The sequence below is a fragment of the Hyperoodon ampullatus genome (genome assembly GCF_949752795.1).
Source record: "Hyperoodon ampullatus genome assembly, chromosome: 4".
Classification (NCBI taxonomy): Eukaryota; Metazoa; Chordata; class Mammalia; order Artiodactyla; family Ziphiidae; genus Hyperoodon; species Hyperoodon ampullatus.
Genome location: NC_136917.1, coordinates 1,832,223 through 1,853,266, shown reverse-complemented (window position 1 = coordinate 1,853,266; position 21,044 = coordinate 1,832,223). Strand labels below are relative to the sequence as shown.

At 44.0% G+C, this 21,044-nt stretch overlaps 1 protein-coding gene across 1 annotated transcript; it reads right to left on the bottom strand.

The window, feature by feature from the left end:
• Nucleotides 1–30: 30 nt before the first annotated feature.
• On the bottom strand, nt 31–17,285 carry MRNIP (MRN complex interacting protein). Its single transcript, XM_079704072.1, has 8 exons — nt 17,177–17,285; nt 15,060–15,119; nt 9,005–9,093; nt 5,215–5,290; nt 3,821–3,978; nt 2,411–2,498; nt 2,035–2,136; nt 31–681 (listed from the first exon to the last, which is right to left on the bottom strand). Exons 1-8 carry the CDS (start codon nt 17,240–17,242, stop codon nt 193–195), a joined length of 1,128 nt encoding a protein of 375 aa, XP_079560198.1. The 5' UTR covers nt 17,243–17,285; the 3' UTR covers nt 31–192.
• Nucleotides 17,286–21,044: the final 3,759 nt, after the last annotated feature.

Genomic DNA, 21,044 nt, shown 5'->3' with positions numbered 1-21,044 from the left:
AGAGATGGTACAATGAGAGATGATCTGTTTGATAGTCATGTTTATTGTTGGTTCTTGGTAGTTCCCATAAGTCATCCTTAGTCCTACTATTTAAAAGCAACTTGGGGAGCCCGGTTTCCAGTGGCACAGAGATCAAGTGGAGAAGGGCTCACTTAACAAATATGTCTACATTAGTAACACATTAGTTTCAATTCACAGATCGTCATCAAAGTCCTCTCCGGTTTTAAAGAGGTCACACAGTCGCACGAGTGAAGACGGCTCCTGCATCCCTTTGACCAAGGGCCCACCCTCTGCCCAAGGGCCTGTGCCCCCTGACTGCTCGGGGGTCTTTCCACAGAGCCTCCTGGGCTCAGGCGTGGGAGTGTGTGTAGCCTGAGGAGGCTGGAGTGCACCAAGGGTCCTGCAGAGGACTCCTTCCCTTGGGGTCTGGGTCCTGGGGGTCCCCTGCTCAGTCCGTGCTGCCCGGGCTGGCCTGGGGCCTCTTTGCAGGGGGGTCAGGGGCTGTGTGTCCAAATGTGAGCTGTTTCCAAGTGGCAGAAGAAATTGTTCCCACTTAGGAGACACGGTCCTGACATGCTGGGCAGGACACGGTGGTTCCCCCCGAGGAACGACGAGCTCCCTGGTGTCCCAGTCCTCATGACTGCTTCCTTCTTTGACCTTCCCTGTCAGGCCAGTGTGGTCCTGAGGTGGAAACACAAGATGATGGCCCTGTTCTCCATTCAGAAGAATGCCCAGCAGGCTCAAGGGACAAGGAGAGGAGGTCCTGTGCCTGTACTAGTCCTTGACTGTACCTCTGGGCGCTGACACTTTCTGCTACTATTCTGTAGCCTGGCAGGCTAGGGACATGCCTTGATTTTGAGGTTTAGCAAAGCATAGCAAATAAATGCCCTCTCCGTCACTCCAAATCCTCTGCCAAATTCCATGACCAGGCTTCCCAAAAAAGGAAGATGTTCTCATGTGATCAGGGGATGTCATGGGGACCTTAGCATCAGGTGAGGGAGTGCCTGAGGGGTTCGAGCAGGAAGGGCCCTAGAGACCACCTGGAAAGACCATGTGCTCATTGCCAGGCAGCTGGGAAGGTCTCTCTAGAACCATGTTCAGGGTTTTGAAGCTGTAGAAGTGGCTGCACAGAATACCCCAGGGGATATGACAGTAAGAGGCCTGGCTTCTCCCTTCTACCTCAGAAAACGAGGATGCATTGAAAATTGGGTTTCACTCCTAGAAAAATGGTACAGATGAACCGGTCTGCAGGGCAGAAATAGAGACACAGATATAGAGAACAAATGTATAGACACCAAGGGGGGACAGTGGTGGGGGGTGGGGTGGTGGTGTGATGAATTGGGCGATTGGGATTGACATGTATACACTGATGTGTATAAAATGGATGACTAATAACCTGCTGTATGAAAAAGTAAAATTCTAAAATTCAAAAAAAAAAAAAAAAAAAGAAGAAAATTGGGTTTCACTGCCTACAAAGGAATTTGAAAGCAATGACAGGAGGGACCCTGCATCACCACCCCCAGGCAGTATGGAAGAGGCTGTGGGCAGTTGTTAGTGATTCAAGACTGCCAGCTCTGCCACTGATGTGCTGTGACCTCAACTGAACCTTCACCAGCCTTAGTTCCTCGCCTTCAAAACAAAACAGGCTTGTGGTGAGAATTAGTGCATAAAAAATGTTTAGCCCTGGGACTGGTACATCAGTAACTGTCACACTCATTATTCTATAGTTTGGAGATTCAGGGCCACATCCTCACCTGGGGGCCACATAGCTAGTTAGTAGCAACACCAGAGTTTGACCGCTGCCTCTTGGCTTTGGACGGGCACTCTCCACTACTGTCTGAAGCTGGCCAGGACGACCCTGGCCTATGTTGGGGCGTGGCAGTGACAAATGCCTGGCAGAGTTCCTCTGCCTGGGTGCCTGTGGCATAAAGCAAAACCTGCATTCTGCAGCCTGGAAGGTCTGCTAGGTTTGAAGGATCAGGAACAAGAGCAGGTCCTAGGTGAAGAGAGTGCCTCAAATGCACAAGAACCCACCTGGATAAATGAAGGTGACAGTTCCTCAGAAACCCAGGGCAGGTCCCAAGCTGAACAGTCTGACAAAGACCCGGTACTCCATGCAGAATGAAGGGAACGGTCCTGATGCAGAAAAGCCCTACTGGTCAACCTTGATTGCCTCCAAGGCATCAAGCTGCCCTTTTGACCCCGAGTTAACATCAGTGACAGGAGGAGCGTGGCAGGGAAACAGTGCAGGCCAGAGAAAGGAGTTGGCTTAAGACACAGAAAACCAGACACCCACGTGGGAAGTTGGGCTTTTAGGGGGTGTAAGTCTGATACTTTAATTGTCCACAAAACAAGTTAAAAATCCTGCGTCTGCTCAGTGGACACTGGGACACTGTCCTCAATCACTGACCTTCAGGGACTTCAAGGTGACCTCACAGTTTCTGGTGTCCTGGACATTAGGGCTGCATGGAGGCTGGACTGTGCTCTGGCTCCGTTTCCTGGCAGAGGGAAAGTGCTGTCAAGAATCCAGTCTTTCTTGTAATTACAATGGAAAAAAATCTCAAAAAGAATATATATATATACATATATAAATGTATATATATATATATATATATATATATATATATATATATAAAAAACGGAATCACTTTGCTGTACACCTGAAACTAACACCAAATTGTAAATCAACTATACTTCAATAAAAATTAAGAAAAAAAGAACCCAGTTTTACCACTGAACAGTGGCCCTCAGTCTGACTTGGTGGTCACCTGGTCTGACACCTAGCACAGGTAGGGACCTTGCCATCCCTTATAGCTTACCCACTGGCTGCTCAGCTTCTGCCCCACTGCCAACAACAGGTTGCCTAATGACATCTAAGGCAGTCCATTTCTCTGCTCTATAGCTTGTAGTTGCTAGAAAGTTCTTATTCTGAACTGGAATCTACCTCCCAATAGCATCTGCCCTGGAAGAGCCATCCTCATCTAGATGAGGCAGTCTCTCAGAAAACGCACTGAGGGACTTCCCTGGTGGTCCAGCAGTAAAGAATTCATCTTCCAATGCAGGGGACATGGGAATTAGGACCCCGTGTGCCATGGGGCAAGTAGGCCCGTACGCCACAAGTACTGAGCTCACACGCCGCAAACTACAGAGCCCACCCGCTCTGGAACCCGCGCACAACTACCGAGGCCACACAACCTGGAGCCTGCGCGCCACAACTACAGAGAGAAAACCTGCGCGCCGCAAATAAAGAAGAGAAAGCCCACATGCCACAACTAGAGAGAAGCCCGTGCACCACAATGAAGGGCCTGGGTGCCACAACGAAAGATCCCACATGCCTCAGTGAAGATCCCGAGTGCTGCAACTAAGACCTGATGCAGCCAAAAATAAATAAAATAAATAAATAAATCTTAAAAAAAAAAAAGAAAACTCACTGAAATGCAGATTAAGACTGGAGAAGAGACCCATGAAAGTCAGGTCATTCCTGCTTTCAGCTAAAGGTTCCCAGGCTTGTCGGCTTCTCTGGCCCCACTTCACTTTCTCAACCTTGCCCTTAAGTTCTTCCCTGAGATCAGTGCAGTCTAGATGTTCAGAATTAAGTGAGCATCATAAAAGACGCCCCCACTGGAATCCTGCCTAGCCCTCACCTCTGCACTGGCTGCACCTGGTGCCTGGCCACGCCAGAGGGCCTGCAGTGATGGCGCCTGCTGGCTCACATCCCTCAGGCTTCCTGCTGACCACAGGAAGCTGCTCGTCAGTCCCCCCAACTGTAGGTCAGCGAGGTGGGCATGGGTGAGGGCTGGATTAACTACTAGCTTGGCACCTTTTTCTAGGCAGGCCTGTACTGAAGGGAGGGTCTGGCTTCTCTCTCTTGGATGAGGGCTGTCTGTTGAAACACACTCCTCCTTCTTCCAGCGGCAGTTCTTTGGAGTCCCTTTCCAGATACTTCAGCCAGCGGTTCTTTGAGGGCTGGAGTTTTTCCTACAGGATTGGGAAATAAGTTTATCCTCAGAGTTGGAAAGCAGACACCTTTACTGAAAATCTCCAGTGCAACTCTGAGGCCTAAGGGCCTCAGGACCCATGTCTACACCGTCACCAGGAAAGGAATTTGATTGGAAGGTAACGGGGGACAGATATCTTGAATGGAGCACACTGGCACACACTTCGGGAAAGCTGCAGGTCACAAGAACTTTACCAAGAACTTTGCAAATGTCCACACTCCCTGGCCCCGTAGTTCCAAATGAAGACAAAGGCATAAAGATGTTCAAAGTGTTACAAATAATAGCAAATATTTATAGTAGCAAAAGTTTGCGAACATCCTAAATGCCCAATAAGGGAATAAATATTGCCATATCTACTATATTCTGTAGGTACTTTTTAGAAATGAAAAGAATTGAAAGCTATATAGCAACATAGAAGATATGATGTAAGTGAAAATTCCAGGATGCAAACAAGTGTTTCTTACAGAAGGAATGATGAAAGATTAAGTCTGTAAGTAAAGAAACTGGAAGTACAGACCCAAATATGCAAGAGCTGATGTGTTAGTGTGCTTACGAGCATCTCCCCTATTTGATATAATAAAACTATGAAGAGCACCTGGACAGTGGGCATTGCCAGTGTGACTCTGTGAGCAGAGGTGGGACTCTGCCAGGGAGCCTGTCAGTTGTTCCCACTCCCCCTGTCCCTGGCAGGACACAGTGTTCTGCGTACCCATGGCGTCACCTACTCAGTCACTCCAACTCTTACGTGCACTGCCCATCCAAACACTGATTGAGTACCTACTTTAACCAGGCCCTGGGAATGAACAACTGGATGTAAGCCCTGCTGTGGGGCTCAGTCTGGAGAAAGGGAACATGGAAACCCAGGCACTTTACAACAGCATGCCTTCCCTACCACAAGTGTGCTGAGAGTGCTGTGGGACAAGGGGAGAAGCACAAGGAGGTGAAGTTCAAGCTAAGTTCAGAAGAATTCACCAAGCAGCCAGAAGAAAAAGCTCTTTTCACAGTATTGTAATTATTTTACACTGCCGTCTCCACACATATGAAAGGGATAGGTTTATTCATTTTTGTGTTCCCTGTAGCTTTAAGCCACGTGCTCATCATTCGGTGACATCAACAATCATTTGCTGAAGAAATGAGGAATGAATGAATAAATGGAACCCCGCTCTGTGACAGAGCCGGCTCAGGCATCTGGGCCGAGATGGTGCTGCTGGCTTACCTGCAGGCTTGCAGGCACAGCCTGCCGAGGACGTGCATTTTCCTCCTCATCGGCATTTATGGATTCTTCCAGAGACCTTAGGGAAAGATGGAACAGTTGTCCTTTGTAAAATGACAAGGAAGATGAAGGACAATGAAGATGGGAACGGCGAGATGCACGGACTTGACGTGGATATCAAAGCCTGTTTAGGGGAACTTAGAACTTATCTGTGTTGTTTCGATGTGATTTGGTAATCTTCCAGCAGTTCAGAAGGCAGAGGGACCATCTGTTACTTGGAACAAGAGGAAAAGTGACACAGGGCAGAAGTGGCACTCTTAACCCAGAGACCAGAGTTTGCATCATGGCTTTGCCAATGACTGGCTGTCACTGACAGTGTGTTTCTGGGTATTATCACTGTATCCCAGTTTCCGTATTTACAAATGGGGATAATATTGCAAGGGTCACTGTGAAGATAAATGAGACAATACATGTGCATGTGCCCTGCTCAGTGCCTGAACACAGAGACTAATGTCAGCTGAACTCATAGCACAGAGTCCCTCCCATCAGCAATGGAGATGTCCCCATTGCACAGGGTCATATGAGTGTCTTTAGAGTTTTATTATATCTCAACCACTACAAGAGAAGGCATTTTACTGAGCTGGATGTGTCATAGTGACTTCATCCAGCCTCCCAGGGACAGCAGGGCTCTTTTACCACATAAAGCAGAGTGAGGAGCTGGAACCTTTGCAGCCTGCAGTAAGGCTGGATGGCCAGTGAAAACATTCATAGTGCAAGGACTGAAGGTTAGCGCCAAAGCCACATCCACCCATGTCAGACAGGGTTGTTACATCACACAAGCAGATTGGAGCTCTCTCTAGAGAACTACAATGAGAGCCCCAACTCTACCAAGTGTGAGCACCTCTACTTCAGGTTTTTCATCTGTAAACAGAAGCCAATTATCCTCACAGGGTGATGAGGAAGATGAAATAAGATTACGCATATGAACTGCCTACCGTGCCACGTGGTCGATACTCCAATGTCCAGTTGAGCAGTGTCCTAGCAGCTACTAGCCAGAACTCTGCTCACCGTACTGTGATTCAGGAACTCAACTCCATCAGCTACAGAACATCTCTCAGCAATATGAAGGTAATGGTCTGTCTTCTCGCTTCTAATGTTACCCCTGAGAAGCTGGGTGTCTACTGTTCTTGTGTAGGTGATCTCTCTTCTCTCCAGCTACTTTTCAACTCTTCCCTTTGTCTTCCATGTTCTGCAATTTCATTATGTTGGTGTGTCTAAGAGCAGATTTTTTGTGTCTTTTAAAATTAACTTATTGAGGTATAATTTATAATTAATATACACTAAAATGTACCAGTTTAAGTGTACAGTTAGATGAGTTTGGTAAATTTTATCTTTGAGCCTATTACTCCCATCAAGACATAGAAAAAAAATTTATTGAGATATAATTAGCAAGATATAGAAAATTGTCATCATCCCAAAGTTCCCTTATATGCCTTTGTAGGTGATTCCCCCTCCCCAGAATACCACTCATCCCTACAGTATATGGTCTTTTGTGTCTGATTTCTTTCACTTAGCAATGTTTTTGAGGTTTGCCCATGTTGTTTTTGTTGCTGAGTAGTATTCTATTGTATGAAAATACCACTATTTGTTTATTCACTTGCCTTTTTTTTCATCCTTCATTGAATCTATTTATTTATTTTTGGCTGTGTCAGGTCTCAGTTGTGGCACGTGGGCTTCTCTCTAGTTGTGGTGTGTGGGTTTTCTCTTCTCTAGCTGTGGCGCACGGGTTCAAGAGCATGTGGGCTCTGTAGTTTGCAGCACACAGGCTCTCTAGTTGAGTCGTGTGAGCTCAGTAGTTGTGGTGTGCAGGCTCAGCTGTCCTGCGGCATGTGGGATCTTAGTTCCCTGACCAGGGATCGAACCCATGTCCCCTGCATAAGGCGGATTCTTTACCACTGGACCACCAGGGAAGTCCCTTCATTTGCCTTCTGATGTTATCTATAAGTCTACTCTTTCACCAAAATCACACTGTCATCTTGATTGCTACAGTGTTATAGTGAATCTATAGTGAATCAGGCTGTAGAAGTCCTCCAGTTTTGTTCTTTATCAGAATTGTTTTGGCAATTGCATTTCTATATAAATTTTAGGATCAGTTTGTCAATTTCTTAAAAAAAAAAAAAAAAACTGCTGGAATTTTGATTGGAACCTAATGGCAGACTCTACAGATCAATTTAGGATGAACTGACATCTTAACAATATTGAGTTTTCCAATCCATGAACATGTCGTATTTCTTCATTTAGATCTTCTTTAATTTCTCTCAGCAATGTTTTGTATTTTTTACTGAAAATTTCTTGCACATTTTTGGGTTATGTTTATCCCTATGTATTTTATTTTTTGATGGTATTATAAATGGTACTTGATTTTTTAAATTATTTTCCAACTGTTCACTACATTTATATAAAAATAAAATTTAGTTTTGTATGTCGACCATGTTATCCTTGTGATCTTGCTAAATTAACTTATTAGTTCTAGTAGCTTTTGTATAGATAGGCTCATTAGGATTTCCTACATACACAATGTTTTCATCTAGTTTGGGATTTACTGTGTTTCCTGAATCTAAGCCCTTTGATTCTGGAAAATGTTCTGTTCATTTCCCTGCTAATACTGCCTTTGTCCCCTTCTCTTTATTATCTCCTGATGGAACTCTTCTCTGTAGCCTTCATGTCTCTGAACTTATTGTTTTTGTCTTTCTGTGCTGCACTGTGATTAATTTCTTCAGATTGATCTTCCATTTCACTAATTCTCTCTTCAGTTGCACTTGATCTGTTTAATGGTCCACTAAACTTTTAATTTCAATGACTATACTTTTCATTTCTACAAACTTTTTGGTTGTTTTTTTTAAAAAACTGGTTATTTTTTAAAGTCTCTTGCTCCTCATATTAGCAACCCCCCTCTTTTAATTTCATTAAATATATTAAACATGAAATATTATGTATTCTGAACTCTTTTGGGGTCTGACTTTTCTGTCATTTCTGCTGTCTTTTGCTCATGGTGACATACTTCCTTAAGTAAGTTAATTGATTTTTAACTTTGGGTATATGCTCCTTGGAACTTTATATGTGGGAATTCTTTGATACCTGGGTTGAAGATGTATTGCTCCAAAAAGGAGCTGCATTTACCTCTGCTTCCTGGGACAATTTAAAAATAAGTTCTCAGCTTGAGACTTTTCACACAGCATGTGTAAAAGGCTTAAAGGCCATGTGACAGATTCCTTGTGCTTATAAAATCCTGGAGCAGTATTTCTCTTCTTCAGTCAGTGCCAAGGTCAACACAGGCTGGGTCCCTGCTGTGGAGGGGGTGCATTTCTAATTCATTTGTATGCTGAGGGTGTAGTCCTTTGGGGACTCAGCTTTATGTGGTGGTCTCCTCTGGACCTTCCCACAGTGAACAGACCCTCGGCTTTGTCTTTGTCTCCTGCTTCCCTCCCAGATGCATGGAAGCTGAAGGGCAACAGGTTTCAGTCGCCTCAGCAGCCCAGCTGCTTATTCTCTGGATTTTGGCTTTTGCTTCATTTTTGGCTTCTGATGGTTACTTACCTTCTTGTCATCTCTTCAGTGCATTTAAAATATTGTGGCTGGCATTTTAAATTAATTTCAGTGGGAAGACTGTTCAATATCTAATTGCCGTATTGTAAGACATGGAACTCTAAGGGATTTCTCCATCATAGACTTCCACCATCCACTCAAGATAAAAACAGGGCAAGATAACCATGCCTCCCTCAAATTACTATACCTGAGTGACATCTCTGAAATCTGTCCCTGCAGCAGATTTAATTTTTGGACATGGTGTCTACAGTCAGCACCAGAGCCCTCACCGTAAGCCTGAGAAACAAACAAACAAACAAAAATATCAAGTTTAAAAAGTGATGACAGAATGCTGAGAAATAGATCCATTACAGCTGCAGCCCCGGGAGGGTAAAACTGTACTTCGCAAGGCCCAAAGCACCATGCAGGAACCCAAACAATGACTGCTGTTTCTGCAGTGATTTACAAACTAACAGTCTCAGGGACTAACAGTTTCAGTCTATCTGGCTGCCCACCATCACCCTGAACTTTATATATCAAAGCCAAACTCAACCCAAAATCCCACAGAAATTGGTTAATGAACATAAGGAATTCAGAAGAGAAGTAAAGCAAATTGCCAATAAACATATGAAATGATACACCTCACTCACTCACAATCAAAAGAATATAAAATAGATGAGATACATTTTTTCACTTAGCAGTCATTCATTTGTTCAATAAATATTTATTAAGCACCTATTATGTGCCAGGCCCTGAACTAGGTAAGGACAACACAATACAGGAATGGACAAACACTACTGTCATCATGGAGCTCACACTGTAGTGAGAAGAGACAGATAACAAGCACATAAGTCACCATATGGCCATCGGATGGTGAGAAGTGCTTCTGAGGAAAGTAAGGCAATGAAGCGGGGTGGGGCAGAGTGGGGACACAGTAGACAATTTTATACATGTGATCAAGAAGTCAAGGAGTGGATCACTGAGAGGGTGACATCTGAGCACAAAATAGGAAGATAGGCGGAAACAAGCCACGTAGATACCTGGGGGAAGAACATTCAGCAGAAGCAATGAAACGGAAAGGAGTGCAAAGACCCTGAGCCTGGCATTTTGGAGGAACGGTGAGGAGGCCAAGTGGCTGGAGCTGAACGGTCTAGGGGGAAGATGGTGGGAGACGAGGTTTGAGAGCGTAGGCCCCGTTACAGGCAGAGTCAGCCTTATAGGCATGAGATCTGCTCTGCTGTCTCCATCTTGAAATTCTTAATAATCTTTGAACTTGTGTAAGTAAAGTCTGATAAGATAATGAAGCATGTTTGTGAGTCGTGGACACCAAATGTGTCCACTGTTTCTTGTCACTCCTTTTGCATACAGCATGCCTGATGACTGAGGAACACAGAACTGCAGTGAACTCACAAGGTGTGGGAGTTCAGTGAGACTCCAAGTTCAGACGGTGTGTACAAGTCTTTTTTTTTTCCCCAAAAAGAGAACATTTACTACTTATTTTTTTCCTCATTAGAACTTTCTTTACAGCAACACAAAGTAAAGCACAACAAAAGTACATGGGGGGCAACCTCAGCCTGAGAGGCCAGGCTTTCCACTGGAATCAGAACTTGCTTCAGTTGCAGAAAGGAGGCAAGGGTATTCTAAAAAACATGAACAACCAAGGAAACGTGTCATATCTTTTCTTACTCCTGTTACCTCCCTAGAATAGCCTATGCTGAAAATAATAACACAGGAAAAAAAAGGGAAAGATAGGGCAATCTTTCCCAGTTCCTTTTCCTCTCAGTACTTCCTTACTCATCAGTGAGCTAAAGGTTGAGAGTAGGGGTGGAATGTGCATGTATCAAGCAGTGAAGTAAAAATAGTTAATTTTCTGCAACATCTCCACTGTTCTGGTAGGAATGAAACATGTAGGCACGTATGAGCTACAAAATAAAAATTGTGCAATTTTGATGATTCTACGTATACACCAAATGCTCTTATATTATTCTGCATATGTTCCGCATATGTACTAAATGCTCTTTGCATTTATAACCGGTGTTGCACAATATAAATGGTGTTGCACAATTTTAAATGTTAGTTTTTCTTTACACAGGAAGATATTAAATAGTAAATTTTAAAACTAGTAAATAAAAGACATCAGGAAAAGTCAGGAGACCATGAAACAAAGGAAAAGCTTAATATTCTAGTACCTTTAATAGCAGTTTTTTTTCCTGCTTTTGAAAAGGGGCCCCACATTTTCATTTCACACAGCCCCATGCCCCAACCTGGCCCTGTCTGTAGGAGCATGAATGTTGCTCTAACCTGGAAGGTCTGACATGATCTTGCATATGTTTCAGTAGGACCCTGCAGCTGTGGTGCTGAGACTGTATGGCAGAAGCAGGTGACCAGTCAGGAGGTTGCAGCAAATACTGAGGCAACTCAGACCACTGTGGTAGCAAGTGGGCACAGTCTGGGTATATCCTGAAGGTAGGGCCGACAAAATTTGCTGATGGGTCAGATGAAGAGTGTAAAAGAAAAAGAGGAATCAGGGGTGAGTTCAAGGTTTTTAGCCCAAACAACTAGAAAGAGGGACTTGGCACTTGAGAGTTGGGGATGACTGTGGGAAGAGCAGGTTGGTGAGGGTAAGGTGAGGGCTTCGTTTTGGGATATAGGTTTGGGATGCCTCTTAGATATCCAGCAGAGCGGTAAGTGGCTGGAAGCATACCCAAGTTCAGGGGCAGGTCTGGGGTCTGAGATGGACATTTGAGAATTGTTAGATTGTCTCATCTCAGGTGACCAAGGGAATGAGTGTAGCTAGACAAGAGGTCAAAAAACAGAGCCAGAGCACTCTAAGGTTTAGAAGACGAGGAGATGGGAAAACACCAGCAATGAGGATGGAAACACAGCCAGGAAGACAGGAGGAAAACCAGGAGCAGGATGACCACAAGTCCAGATGAAGACAATGCTTCAAGGAGGAGGAAGTAACCAACTCTGACAAATGCCACCAATAAGTCAAGTCACTTGAGGACTGAGAACCAACCATTATGTTTAGCAACACAGAGACCATTGCTGACTTTGACATGAGCAATTTTAGCGGACTGGTGGGGGGTGAAATCCCGTTTGGGGAAAGTTCAAGTGAGAATGGGAGGAAAGGAACTGGAGAGGGGGAAGGCAAAGTTTAAAAAGACTGATAACTGACTATGGCTGCCAAGAGGGAGTGGGTTGGGGGAGGGATGGATTGGGAGTTTGGGGTTAGCGATGCAAACTATTATATATAGAACGGATAAGCAACAAGGCCCTACTATATAGCATAGGGAACTACATTCAATATTCTGTGATAAACCATAATGGAAATAAATATGAAAAAGGATGTGTATGTGTGTGTGTGTGTGTGTATATATATACACACACACACACACACACGTATATGTATATAAAAAACTGAATCACTTTGCTGTGCAACAGAAATTAGCACAACATTGTAATTCAACTATATGTCAACAAAATAAATTGAAAAACAAAATTCTAAAATGACTGACAACTTACGTCTGGCATAACTGGTAGGGTGTATGCTCTCCTGCATAGCAGAGACTGCTGCCTGAATACTGAAATGCATTCTCCCCTCATCTGGGAGCAGACTAGACTACATTTTCCAGTCTTCCTTGCAGTCAGGTGTGGCCATGACACTAGGTTCTTCCCAGTGGAATGTAAGCCACTTCCAGATCCTTCCTGGCTAGCTCCTCCCTGATCTTGCTCCTTTGAGGGGCAAGAGGCAGTGGGAGACAAGCCTCAGGGAATAACAGAACCTCAAGATTACAGGTGCCTGGGTCCCCGGATGACCATACCAAGGACAGCTGCCCTGCTGATCTCAATCTCTCCCAGGAGTGTTACAAGAGCAAGAGAAACAACTTCTATTGCGTTAAGCCACCACAATTTTGGTGTCTGTTTGTTACTGTGGCCTAGTCAGTCATAAGCCATATACCACTGCACAAGCATGGGGGTGCTGAGAGGAAGGCAAAGCTTCCTCAGGAATTCAGAAATACATGCTGACATCTAAAACAAGCGGCAGTCACAAGCTATGAGCCAGCCCCTGCCTTCTGAGACCCAGTCTCAAGGTAGGCCTCAGCAGCTACACTTACTGACAGATGACCAAACTGTCCCCACTCCCACCCATCCCAACTGACTGGACCAGCGGTGGACATCTGAATCATCCAGGTCAATCAGATTGTTTCTCCCAGGAGTTTATAATTGGGACTCAGCTATTCCAGTTGGTTTGAAATGAGATTCTGTGGTCTGTGAGTGGAGTATGTTACTGTGAACTGGGAACAGAGAGGAAGGGAAGGAGAGGAGATAGGGAGGAAGGTATAGGGAGAAACTGGGTGAAGGGAGAAGAAGGGAGGGAAAAGATGATGCTTGTGTTGTTGGCAGCTTTTCAGTTCCTGGGGTTGGTTCTTCAAGGGGTCAAGGATGAAGCTCCTTCCTTGGATCCCCCCAAGATACCCCACTACCTTGCCAGTACATTTTAAATTTTGCTGAAGTGTTTTTTTCCTATTATTTGCAACTGAAAGAACCTTGGTCAAAAGAATTCCTCTGATTTAACTTCTAGGAATTCGTCCTAAGGAAATAATTGGTCAAGTGAAGAAAGAGGTATTTGTAAGAAGCTTCATTGCAGAGTTGTTCATAACAATGAAAACTAAAATCAACCTAAATGCCCATCAATGTTGGGTTTGTCACTTACTCATTCAACAAACATTACTTGAGCAAGCACTGACTATGTGACAGGCACTGTGCTAGGTGCCAAGAGTATATCAGCAAAACATACAAAAAAGGGTATATAATTGCCCATCAACAGATGAGTGGATAAAGAATATATGGGGTGTATGTATGTGTGTGTGTGTATACAGACACAGACACACACACACACACACACACACACACATATAATGGAATATTATTCAGCCATAAAAAAGAATGAAACATTGCCATTTGCAACAACATGGATGGACCTAGAGTGTATCATATTAAGTGAAGCAAGTCAGACAAAGACAAATATTATATGATATCACTTATATGTGGAATCTAAAAAAATAATACAAGTGAATTTATTTACAAAACAGAAACACGCAGACATAGAAAATAAACTTATGGTTACCAAAAGGGGAAGAGGGGGAGAGGAATAAATTAGGAGTATGGGATTAACAGATACACACTATATAAAATAGATAAACAACAAGGATTTACTGTATAGCACAGGGAACTACATTCAATTTCTTATAATAAACTATAATGGAAAAGAATAAGAAAAAAATATGTATAACTGAATCACTTTGCTATACACCTGATACATAATATTGTAAATCAACTATACTTCAATTTTTTTAAAAAAGGGTATATAAGTAAAATAGGCAAAGCCTCTGTTCCCATGGAATTTACAGTCTCAGATGGACAATACTCACATAAACACACTCGCCTATATTTCTGATCAGGGTAATGAGATTAACTAGGGGAAGCCCCAACAATGAGCACAAAGGCCCTAAGAGGGAAGCAGATTTGGATTGTTTCAAGGTCAGAAGGAAAAGCCCCTATGGCTGAAGGAGGAGAATGATGAGATGAGGCTGGAGAGGTGGCACCAAGGGCTGGAGAAGTGAACAAGGGGCTCAATGAGGACCCTGTGATATGAGAGATCAAGTGGGTCAGTAAGTATGGACTTGAAAAGAACTGTGATGCTGGGTGAAAGAATTGGGCTAATAAGAGCATTTACACCGTGCTCCCTTCAGTCCACATGCTCTTTCATCTCCTGACTACCTTCACACCCTGCCTGCCCGCTCTCACACCCCTGCATCTACCAACAGCTGTCTGCCCATCCCCAGTTAGGTCTGATTACTCAGTTATCTTCTTACAGACCCCTGTACTTTCCTCTAATTTTGCTCAGTCTAGTTTTAAATTACATGTGTGTGTTTTAAGTTTCTCATCCTGTTCCACAAGAGCAGATCGGTGAAGGCAATAACAACATGGTCTTACCTTCCCTTGTGTCCCATGCCTGCATACAGAAGCTACTCAGTAAATACTTACTGACTGAATAAAAAAAGGCAGGTAACTTTCCAGGCACTGCTCCATTCATTTCGCTTCCTGAAGGAAGATGATCTTAGGAAGCAGGAGCGCTATATCCAACGAACTTGAGCCAATAATGGAACACTGGGTTCCATGAGAAATATGCTTCTGCAGGGCTGGGTCCCACCTGCTTCCTGGTATGGGTATTAGACACTCTGCTGCTTGGGACTCACCCGCAAAAATGACTGCTTCTCTCCACAAGCTTTGCATGTCCATTTGAGACTCTTTTTCACCTACAATGAAATTTCAGAATTATACCTAAAGTAATTATTTGAAACAGGTGGAACTGGATCAGAAATAATAAAGAGATCAGTGGAAAAGAATAAAGAGTCCAGAAACAAACCAACACATGTATGAAAATTTAGTATATTATACAGGTGAAGAAAGAAGAGACTATTTAATAAGTGGTTCTGGGAAACTGGCTATCCATATGAAACAAAATCAAATTAGATCTCTACTATCTGTGGTTCTCAAAAAAAATTCCATGATATTTCAATTCTTGATAAATCTGACTAGATGGATTCTCTCTTAACATAATAAAATGCCTTACATCCAGCTCTAAAGCTGCAGAATCACCATCAGCATTCCCATGAAAGTCAAGAACAAGTCAAGGATCTGCACTATTATTTATCATTTTTTTCTGGATGTAGTAACTGATGGAATTGGAAAAGAGAACATAGCAAGAGGTATGAAAATGGAAAGAAAAAAAATACTATCCTTATTTATGGATGATATGATTTATTTCTTTAAAACCCAAGATAACTAAATGAAAAACTACTAAAACTAGTAAGACAATTTAATATAGGGGCTAGGTAGAAAATTAATATATCTTCAAAAATTAATATAGCTTATAAGCAAACATCTACTTAGAAGAGATAATTAAAGAAATAAATCCATTTGTAAAGGCAACAAAGAAAATGTTATCAAGGGGCACCAAAACTTTTTTAAGAGATGGAATGAAATGCCATGCTTGACATCACAAAGATGTCTCAGTTGATTCATAAAAATTAACATGATTAATATGATCCTAATACAAAAACCATCAGGGCTTTTGGGGAAGTACCTAAAAGGATTCTAAGGAGGACAAGCAGCATCTATTACAAATTTAAGTGGGTATATCCTAAGATTCTACTTCTCAGCATCTACCTTCAAACACCATAAAAATACTGTGTATCTTCTACAGGTACATATGCAAGTAAGAAATGCATTAAAAAAATATTAAAAGGTCTGGAAGGACACACAGTAACTGGCTGGCTCTGGGGAATGAAGATACAGAATTCAGAGGCTGTTGAAATTAAATGAGATGTGTGAAACTGCCTGATACACAGCCGACTTGGAATTAAACTGTTAACCCTCATTTCCCACTTGCTTTCAAATCACTTTTCAGAGTTGAAAATGACCATGAGAACACGAACTACATTATATATATAATCATTTAAAAGTGGAAATGATTCCCATTTATTCTCAACTCCTAGAACCAATAAAATGAAATAAGTAAAAAGTTTCTAAGCCCCTAAAATGACCCTTACAAAGTCACAGCGAACTTACAGGTGCATACCCAGCCTCTTCCTGGCTTTTAAACATACGTTTTGTATGTTTGTACATACATTTCGTATGCAATTTGATGCTACCCTTCTCAGGGCACAGCAGATTAGCAGGGGACTACCAGAAGCGGATACAATGACAACCTTGACAGCACCAAGCAGGGAGACAGAACGTGATTCAGGAAAGAACAGGTTAAGTGACATCCCCTATTTTACGTTTTGAGTCAGGGAAGCATTACGTTTTAGAAACTTCGATTATCCGGTTTAAAGGCGCGAGATTATTTACACTCTGTCCCTCACTACGGGCAGAGCCAAAGAGTGTGTCGGCAGGGGTGCCCAGTCGTGCTTCAGTTTTTAAAACTATCATTTCCCTGTATTTAAATGAAAGAGCCATTTTGGGGGCTAGGCTCTGCACAGAGGAGGCTATCCTCTCTCTACCCTCAACCTGGTGTGCCCGACCACCCGCCAGATAGAGTTCACGAGGCCGCCTCGGCAGAAACCATTGGCTGGTTTCTGCGAATCTTACAACCACCAAGCAAAAAACGAAAAAAGCCCAGAACAACGTTATGCAGAAGCGACATCAATAAAACCTAGTTCTCAGGACAGACACGGTCATTTGTCCTGGACCCAGACACACCCCGCAACCGCACGAGACGGCGCCCACGCCTGGGGGAGGAGGTCTGGCCCCCGCGACCCCACCTCGTCCTGCCCGCCATCCCCGTGCTCTGAGGAGGGGGAGGCCCCACCTGGTGCGCCTGGAAGAGGCGGCAGCAGGAGCACCGCAACACCCGAACACGCTGAGGAGGCGCCATTGCGACCGCCGTCGCCGCCGCGCGTGCGCCGCGCTACCCTGTCCGCCCTGGCTCCGCCCACTTCCGGCACTCGGGCCCCTGTCCGCCCTGGCTCCGCCCACTTCCGGCACTCGGGCCCCTCTGGCCTCAGGCACCGCCCCTGGAGAGCGTGCCCCCTGCGCTCCGGCCCACTCGAGCTTCGCCCCTAGTGCGCACTTGGGCCACCGGAAAGCTCAGCGTTAGTCGGCGGTCAGCTGGGACCCCGGGCGACCTCAGGACTCGGGCCGTATCTCTGCTGCCGAGTCGGGCGTTGTTTGGGGTTTGCGTCAGTCAGGTCACTGGTTGTCTGTCTCAGCCCGAAGCAGTTCCCGTCTCTATCTAAACCAGCGTTTCCGCCGGGCTCCCTGGGAAGATTGAAGTTGCAAGGGCTGGGTCTCCAGCCGCCGCTGGGGGTCCGGCCTCTGCTGGTACAGTTTCTTCTGCTTCTTCAAGTCGGGGAGAGGGAGCCGGAGGGCGCCTCCCTGCTCGGGCCCACTCCCTGGGGCCCACGGTAGGAATTTTCAGGACCTCAGGTCAGAGGTGGTTAGTTAAAGTTTGAGCCGGAGCACCGAGAATCCTGGGAAGATAGGCAGTTCACCAACCCTACGCTTCTCGGAGAGGGAAACGGAGACGCCTGGCGGTTGAAAAAGAAACCAGTCCTTACTGCAGTCCCGAAGACCCGCTCTAAAAGGTGGAGCCCAAGTCCCAGTCTGGGCATAGAGGAAAAATATTGCACCCCTCATGCCCCAACCTCACCTTAACGCCAACTCGCCAAGACATTCCCACGTGCCTGACAACATAAATAATCTTGTTAAAAGAAAATTAAAAACGCCCAATCCTGACAAGGATGCTGATAGAACGGTAAAAGGGAAAAACAATCTGGCAGTTATCTCCTAATAATCTGAATCACGCAGATTTATTGTTTATGCAGTAGTGTTAACGGAAGTATAACAGGAAAAAATGGAAATAAGTATTCTAAAGAATGGAACATTATGCAGGTCCATTACAAAGAGTTTGGAGTGAAAATGCTGGCACGTGTGTTGTTGGGAAGCAAGGAGGTTACAAAGTGTCCATAACAGCAGTTATAGGTGAGACCAGACGTGTGCGGGCAAGGGTTATAAATGGCTTAAAACTTTTAATATTTTCCAAATTTTGCACAATAGCGTATATTAGAAAAAAAGCAAATTAAAAAATTATGTTTGAGACTGAATATGCAAAGGGTGACCAGACTCTCTCATCACCCCCCAAACCACAACTTCTACAGCAGTCAGGACTTGGTCCATGGCTGCCAGTTGCCCTCCTTTTTGCACCTCCCCACTTCATCTCAGGACCAACCAAGAGAACTCCAGTTATGCTCCCCAAACCAATTACATAAAACATCCTGCTTCTGGTTAGCCAGCCTGTTTCCCCACTAGCAGCCTCTAATCAGAGCACACCTGAAGCCTTCCCTTGCTTTCACCGTAAGGCCTTCCCACTCTTCTGACTACATTTTAGTCTCTGCCAAACGCAAGTAATGGTGGCTGACTTCTTTTCTATAGCAAGCTCTGGATAAATGGTCCCCGTTCTCATCTGGGTGGTTTTTGTTTATCTCTACATGTCTCATTGTGGCTGAGCTTCTGGCAACTACAAAGAATGTTTTGTGGTTAATGAAAAGAGAAGAATAAAAATTTCACACGTGGTGTGAGTTCAACTTTGAAAAAGACAGATATAGGGAAAAAACACCAAAATAATTAGTAGTCTTAAACACAAGGAAAAATTGTTTTCCTACTTTTCTGTTTTTGCCTCCTTTCTGCAATAAACATGTAATCCTTTAAAAATTCATATACGTATTTTTTTTTCGTGGAAACTATAAGAATGACTTGAACGGTTTGGTACAACATATCACTTGGTAAGGAGTTTTAAAATATGCAATTATGTTTACTTACAGAACACAAATATATTTAAAACTTTATTTTTATTATCCATTTATTATTGTTCCTGTTCCTGTTAAACATTTTCTCATGCGAGGTTAAATAATTAATGGATGAAAGTACTATTTTATTGTACATTTTTGTACCTTCTTTTATCACGTAAAAAGGATAGTGTCCTCTTTTATGTTGTTTACTTTCTTTGGTATATTCTCAAATTTATACTTCTACATGGCATATAAAACATTTATTTAAATTCCAGGACTTCCCTGGTAGTGGTCCAGTGGTTAAGAATCTGCCTTCCAATGCAGGGGACAAGGGTTTGATCCCTGGTCGGGGAACTAAGATTGCACATGCCACGGGGCAACTAAGCCTGCGTGTTGCAATTACTGAGCCCGCGCGCCGCAACGAAGAGCCCGCGCTCTGTAACGAAAGATCCCGCATGTCACAAAGAAGATCCCACGTGCCGCAACTAAGACCCGATGCAGCCAAATAAATATTTTAAAATTCCAAGTTATTTAAATCTTTCTAATTGATGACAATCAATTTGACTCTGCCAATTTTGTGTAATTCTTATGTATATCTTTACTTAATTTTATTATGACCAAGAACATAGTCTTTTTTTTTTTCTGGCTGCATCAGGTCTTAGTTGTGGTGCACAGGATCTTCGTTGAGGTATGCGGGATCTTTCGTTGCGGCGCGTCGGCGTCTCTCTAGTGTGGCCTGCGGGTTTTCTCTTCTCTTCTTGTGGCCCGCAGGCTCCAGGACACACGGGCTCCAGGGCACGTGGGCTCTGTAGTTTGCAGCACACAGGCTCTCTAGTTGAGGCACGCAAGCTCAGCAGTTGTGGTGGGCAGGCTTAGTTGCCCCGCGGCATGTGGGATCTTAGTTCCCTGACCAGGGATTGAACCCACATCTCCTGCATTGTAAGGCGGATTCTTTACCACTGGACCACTAGGGAAGTCCCAAGAATGTAGGCTTTCTAGCAATAAATTCTTTGAAATTAATTTATGACAAAGCATGTAGTCAGTTTGTGTAAATACTAGAAAGGAAATTACTTTTTGTTGTTGTTGTCATTAATAAAACAGCTGTTCAGTTTCTTTGACGTTGTTTTGCTGCATATTTATCGCGAAATGACTCAGCAGTTGTAAACAAGGTAAAATCATGGAGATTGTTATTTTAAAACCATCCATAAAATCTAAAGAGATAGAAAATAGATTGGTGGTTCCCTGGAGCTGGGGGCGGGTACACGGATTGGCAGCACATGGGCAGGAGGGATCTTTCTGGGGTGATGGAAATATTCTAAAGTTGAATTGTGCTGATGTTTGCACAACTCTTAAGTTTACTAAAAAATCATTGAATTATAACTTAAAACAAGTGAATTTTATGGTATGTAAGTTTTGCCTCAATAAAGCTATTAAGTTTAAAACCAAACAACAGCCAAAGAGATGTTATCTTTTAGTACAAATAAGAGTGATCCTGTGTTGGGGGCAAACGCTGGACATGATGATCGCTCCTGCTGCAAAGCTAAGGGGTCCTCATGGCTTAGCCTGTTGCCCGTGTCCCCACAGTCTTCTTTCTGAACCCAAAGGCTTGCTGCAGCCCAGGCCTGAGCACACATGTCCTGCACCTGGACCCAGGCTGTTTATACCTGCAGAGCAGGTTTCCTCTGCTGGTGCAGGTCTTCACAGGCCCTGCCCAGCCTGCATCAGCAGCTTCCATGTCCCCATCCTCCCTAGGGGTCTTGAACCCCCACCTCCTGTGAGAGACTAAGTGTTGGGAGCCTCTGGAACATGGCCTGGGCCTCATACCTGCCTGGGGAGAAGCCAGGAGGCCGAAGCAGTGGCTGAGGGTCACATTAATTCTCTATACACAGT